The sequence below is a fragment of the Amblyomma americanum genome, chromosome 11 (genome assembly GCF_052857255.1).
Source record: "Amblyomma americanum isolate KBUSLIRL-KWMA chromosome 11, ASM5285725v1, whole genome shotgun sequence".
NCBI classification, from domain to species: domain Eukaryota; kingdom Metazoa; phylum Arthropoda; class Arachnida; order Ixodida; family Ixodidae; genus Amblyomma; species Amblyomma americanum.
Window position 1 is genome coordinate 94,161,066 of NC_135507.1, and position 6,000 is coordinate 94,167,065.

At 44.9% G+C, this 6,000-nt stretch overlaps 1 protein-coding gene across 1 annotated transcript; it reads left to right on the forward strand.

The window, feature by feature from the left end:
- Positions 1 to 3,488: 3,488 nt before the first annotated feature.
- Positions 3,489 to 5,420, forward strand: RpL32 (Ribosomal protein L32; the record flags this gene model as incomplete). Its single annotated transcript, XM_077644726.1, is given in 3 exon segments — positions 3,489 to 3,586; positions 4,208 to 4,308; positions 5,268 to 5,420. Coding segments are annotated over 2 exon segments (246 nt in total), but the record flags the coding sequence as incomplete, so codon positions are not given.
- Positions 5,421 to 6,000: the final 580 nt, after the last annotated feature.

Genomic DNA, 6,000 nt, shown 5'->3' on the forward strand with positions numbered 1-6,000 from the left:
ATACACACTATCACATTAGTCCTGAATAATCTATTGAGTGACCTGTCCCCTGTACACAGACGCAAAGCCTCGGATAGTTGCAAGGTCGCGATGTCAAAACAACTCGGCCGCTGTTGCCAGCAAATAAAGTGGGCAAAATCTGCAAGTTGCACTGCCAGCAAATAAAGTGGGCAAAATCTGCAAGTTGCACTTTATGAGCTTGCTGCATCTCATTTCAAGTCCTACTCAAGTTTAAGAAACTGAAATTAATAAGGGCACCGCCGCGGTGGCCGAGTGCATGGTCATGGCGCTCGGCTGCTGGCCCGAAAGACGCGGGTTCGATCCCGGCCATGGCGGCTGAATATCGATGGAGGCGAAATTCTAGAGGACCGTGTACTGTGTGATGTCAGTGCACGTTAAAGAACCACAGGTGGTAGAAATTTCCAGAGTGCTTCACTACGGCGTCCCTCATAGCCTGAGTCGCTTTGGGACGTAGAACCCCCATAAACCAAACTCCACATTCCTGTGTTTTTGCAAAGGTACCGAGACCAAAACCATAGTTGCAAATGCAGCAGCCAGTGTAGATGCCAGAGCAGCTGATAAAAATGTTTTCGAGCGAATCCATGCAAAGGTAGAACGCAGGTAGCACCGAAACGTTACAATAATGGTACTTCCTTGCTTTTGTCAAATGTTATTTTTTTTCTAACGTTTCCGTAACACCACAAGTACCCAGGAATAACCATTTCCTAACATTATTTATACATTTAAACAACAATGATGCATTTTTCTAAATTCTAAATCAACCTTGTGCAGTTGTGCTTGCGAGTTGTGGAGGGTCACAATTTAATGCTTTAAGGACCAACAATGGAGGCAACACTTGAGCTCCTCGATGCAGCACAACATGCAAATTATGCACTTGCCTCCGAACGAATGCCATATGGAGTCAAGCTTATACCACATGTTTCAGGGAAACCCGCTACTAATTAAGTTTTAAAGGGGCTCTGAAGAGGCTGTCAATGAAATTGTGATATGCCTGTGATGCGGTATATCTAGGAAGGACGCTTCATGTGAATGTCCTCCAGCAAGAATTTTTTTAGTGCGTTTGTTAGAACCTGAAGTATCTGTATACAAAATTTGAATTTCAAAGTCTTCACGCCTTTACCTCTCCTTCGTTCGTCTCTGTTGTCTGAGTGAAGCCTCTGTATTCCGGACACCCTCTGGGCCCAGATGGTGCCTCCTTCGGAGCACCCAATCTTGGGCAACCACGGTAAAAATGCATCTCCCAGCTGGAAGGCTTCACCCTCCTCCCATCACGCATCCACCCACCTTCACCCTCAGCCTCCATACATTAGAAGCCCATGGTGAAAGCAAATTCTAAGGCGATCAATGTAAAAGCGAAAATTACAACCAATACTACAAACATAAATTTGTTTCATCGTATAAAATATTATCGCCTGTGAAATTTTAAAACAATTCATGCCACAAACGCAAGGGACAAGAACAACTGGACTGTTTTGTCCTGCGTTTTGCGCTAAATTTTGTGAAGTAATTTCGGCTGAAAACTCCCGTGGTCGAGGGCTCAATTTTATGCCTCAGCTGCATTCGAATGCAGGCAAAAAAAAAAAAATGCATGTGTATTGAGGTTTCAGTGCATTACATTTATCGTCAAGTGGTATCCACAGCCTTATGTCTATCTGGCACGTATGTAAGCTATGCTCCGCTATTATTATTCTAAAATGATGTTCCACCTATTGTTGGATATGTCATAGCCACGACGTAACGGCTACAGCGGCTGCACGTGCATGGGCCTGCATAAGCATATGTATAATGTTTCGCGAATATTGATTTAATTCTCCGTGATACAATGAAGAGAGGAAAGGCTGCCTCACCACTCAGGTGGGCAGACATCCGAACTGTGCAGTTAGGGAATTAGGGATGAAGGAGGGAATTAAGGGAAGTACGTCGGTAAAGACAGTCTCCATAGTAGAAAACTACTGGGTGTCATAGGTGAAAACTACCTGGGAAGTCGGCCACTAATTTTTAAGAAAAAGCTTTTGAGGTAATATTAATAGTATGGCTTTCACGACATTGTGATACCAGCTTTGGTGGCCACCAGAAAACCAATGAATCACTATAGTTCTTACTATAAAGCTAGTTAATTTATTCTAATAATTTAGGTCTATTAGAAATCGCTAATGGAACTGTCGTCCGTGAATACTGGCTTGATCTGAACTCCGGAACCGAAAGGAAAACCGAACTGCTAGCGCACCTATTCTGCATTTAACAAATCAACCATCACTTTTTAATTGCACTTTTTGTTTTTACCTGTTTCAGCTTACGTTTTAACAGCCGAACGATGGCTATGCCGTATCGTGAGGCATGAAAAAAACTGAATTGCTTCTTCACTGTTGTGATTCAGAATATTCAGGCAAGCTGAGTTTAGCGTTGTAGTGATTTAAAACGATGTATCAGGGATTACATCAGATCTTTTAGGGCAGCACTACACGGTGAATTTTCCGATTTCTTCCTTCAAGCCTCCTTTGTGGCAGGCAGCCGACCTGCCCACCATAAGGCCTTTAGGCAAAGGACTCATGGTAAGGACCCTTAGGGTGAAGACCATGCTAAATGGCTTCCAGGACGCCTAGCAGGCCTTTACCCAAAGGCATTTTGAGTAAAGGCCTTTAGGGTGGCTTTCATGGTAAATACCCTCTGGATAAAGGCCTTTTGGTAGAAGGCCGTGAGGCCAAAGGCCTTTAGATCAAATGCCCTTAGCATTAAGAACCTTAAGTGCCTAACGTAACTAGTGCTACTGCACGATATTCTGCGCTTAGCCATGCTAAACTGGCTAAACCGTCTGCTCTTTCTTTTGTGCATCCGTGCATCGCTCGGCTGTTGAAACCGAAACAAGTAAGAAATTTGATTATAAATTATTTAGTGATCGTGGGTGAATAGAATACTATGCGATTATACATGAGTAGTAATGTCTTACGCATCATTACGAAGGAGGAAACACGCAACGAAAAATTTGGTGTCTTTACTACTTCTACACAAATATGTTATCTGGTTCTCTACAGCCTCACATAACCGCGCAGCCACGGTGTGATCAAGGCATCGTACAGAGATTGATCATTATGAATTGGTCATGGTTCTATAGGAGCAACGTATGCGTCAAACTCGATGGTGTAGTTTCAACGAAAGTGTGTACGGACTCTATTTTATTTGATTCCTTCTCAGTTCTTTTGGCGCTTTTGTGCGCATATTCACGGTCGCACCTGCATCTTGCCAATCTAAAAAAAAATGAGACAGGAGCTTTTTTGGTGGCTTTACGAAATGCGAGTGCTGCTCTTATTCATCTGCACATAAACCTTTTTGATAGATAGACTTATTGAGGAAAAAATAAAAAGAGCTTTTCCTCCATGGATAAACCGGACATTCAACAGAGGGCTATGGAACTTTGGCCATAAGGTAGCGCCTGTGAGCTTCCTTGAGCCTTGAGCCACCGCCCGATGTAAAGGGTTCAGCCGTATCCATCCATCCATCCATCCAATCTGATTTCGTTTCACGCATGCGCCGACCGGGGTCTTTCCGGTCTTCGCGGCGAGCGCTGGTGAGTGGCGTTTTGTTGTCTGTTTGAATCGTGCGAATCACGGTCTAACTCCGTTTGATTTAATATTTTGCTGCTTTGGAATTGTAAAAGGCTTGAATAAGGTTCGTGTAAATTGTTTATTTTTGTCCGGGAAATGGAATTTTCGTCGGCAAGTTGTCAATTTCGGTACCTATGCTTCATGGCCTCCACGAGTGCTAGCAGGTATGTGTTGGTGGCAGCTTCATATGAACAGTTATGCACCAATTATAGTATCCGCGCCGGTTCTAGCTTAAAAAAGTGTTCGCGTAACATTTCAGCGCCGAGCTAAGAGTCACCTGCGGATTTCATAAGGTCTATGGGTGCTAATACGCTCGGAGAGAAACGGCCCGCTTATGCGTCGGTGGCGTTGCATAAATGACCCACCGATCACACTACGGCCAACATGAGTGTCATTTGTGTCCGCCAAACTTGTTCATAAGGAAGGGAGAAGGAAAGGCTGCTGATCACTTTACAGCGGTCACGTTTCTGAGCTTGCTGCAGCGCGTGCTTCAAACTGCTACTTTTCGAGACGTTGCCGAAGAAAAAATTGCACGTTGTTTGTGTGGCCGTGATCTAAATATTGTCTTTATGCTTGCCTTTCAGTTTAAACAATGGCTATCAAGCCATTGAAGACCGTTCCCGTAGTCAAAAAGCGGGTGAAGAAGTTCATCCGCCACCAGAGTGACCGATATGTGAAGCTGAAGGTGGGTATAGCTTTCAATTACTTTACGCTTTGAAACCTACTTTAACTCGGTAGGGCAACGTGGACGGGGCCGCATTTTTTTATTGTATTGCAACGCCCGCGCGCAAGCACGCTTCCGTTGTGAGCCAATGGTTGTCAGGCGGGTTTGGAAGAGCTGGCTCGTGCTCAAAGCTTGCCAAGTTACGTGAGGTAAACGGCCGTTATATTTGTGTGCTACCGTGCTAACAAGACTACCTTTGTATTGCGAAGTAATTACACGTGAAGGGAGCGGCTGCTTGTACCCCCTCAAAAAAACCGGATAGACAGTACATTTGGGAATACTGGAAAGGACGATAAAGATGCCATATGCATCCGCATGGGTAGTTTCTCGGGAGATTCGTTTATACTTGGAGGCATAGCTTTTGCGTCAAGTTCGATGCCTAGATTGGAACTGATGCAGTATGCTTGCTGGAAAACGGGCAGCACAAGCCCACATATCTCCTGAAAGTAATTCGCATACGAGCCACATTGTTGGAAATATGAGATCATGTTTTCTGCACATCGAAAGTATGGTACCTTTACAGGAGTGCTTAATGATGTTAATGAACATACTCAAGGATGTACACTTGAATTTGCAATTAATATGACTGCACATTGTCTCTAAAAATGAATGCTTATGAGCCTAGATCATTAGCTCACCTAGAATTAGCTTGTGGGGTTTTTTGCAGGAGCGCATACACACTTGCATATCAGTGCTCGGGCTAGGAAATACAACATAGAACCAATGGAAGCACCCTGTTCAGTCATAGTTCAGAGGAAGGATTAAGTGAGGTGATATCGGTTCACCAGTAAGTTCAGTGCCCACACTACCTAGCTGCTGTTGTCTTTGTCTTAATAGCTGGGTGTGAAGAACTTGGCTACTCTCGTGTGAATTGGGGGACTGGTCGTGCGGTGTCGTGACATTGTTCCCTCGGTGTGCAGCCCAACTGGCGCAAGCCCAAGGGTATCGACAACCGCGTGAGGCGACGCTTCAAGGGCCAGTACTTGATGCCCAACATCGGTTATGGGAGCAACCGCAAGACCAAGCACATCCTGCCCAACGGCTTCCGCAAGGTGCTCGTCCACAACATGAGGGTGAGTATGACTTGCACCGCTGTTGCATACCACCACTTGGCATGGTTCATTCATCGCGCCTGTGCTGTCACAAATGGCACCATTCGCTCCGACAAGCCTTGGCATGAAGAAATGGTCGGCGCTTGCCGCTTTCATAACACTCTGTTCATGTCATAAAGTGCGTGCTCACTACATGGATAACGAGGGCATCCTCTGCATGCTGGAGGTTCTGTACTGGCTCAAGGCAAAAAAAAAAAAAAAATACGAGAGGCATGTTCTGCCACCAGCATCAAGATTGCATTGGTACGTCATCACTTGCTTTCACCTCTGATGAGATCAGGTTTATAAGAACACCTGCTGCAACAATTGAATTGGAAGTGTGACTTGAAAGTTTGTTTTCGGTGGTGGCACGCTTTTCCCATTGTCCAATATTTGTCCCATTATTCAGTAAACATTCAGGCGACCGTGCCATTTTGTCCTGTTGTATACCTCTGTCAATTTAGTCACCACCACTAAGCTCGTTCAAGCTGCAGTGCTAAGTAGCCCACTTCGCTGTCATTGCTGTCAGTAACAGTTTTTGGATGTGCAAAAGTAAACTAGC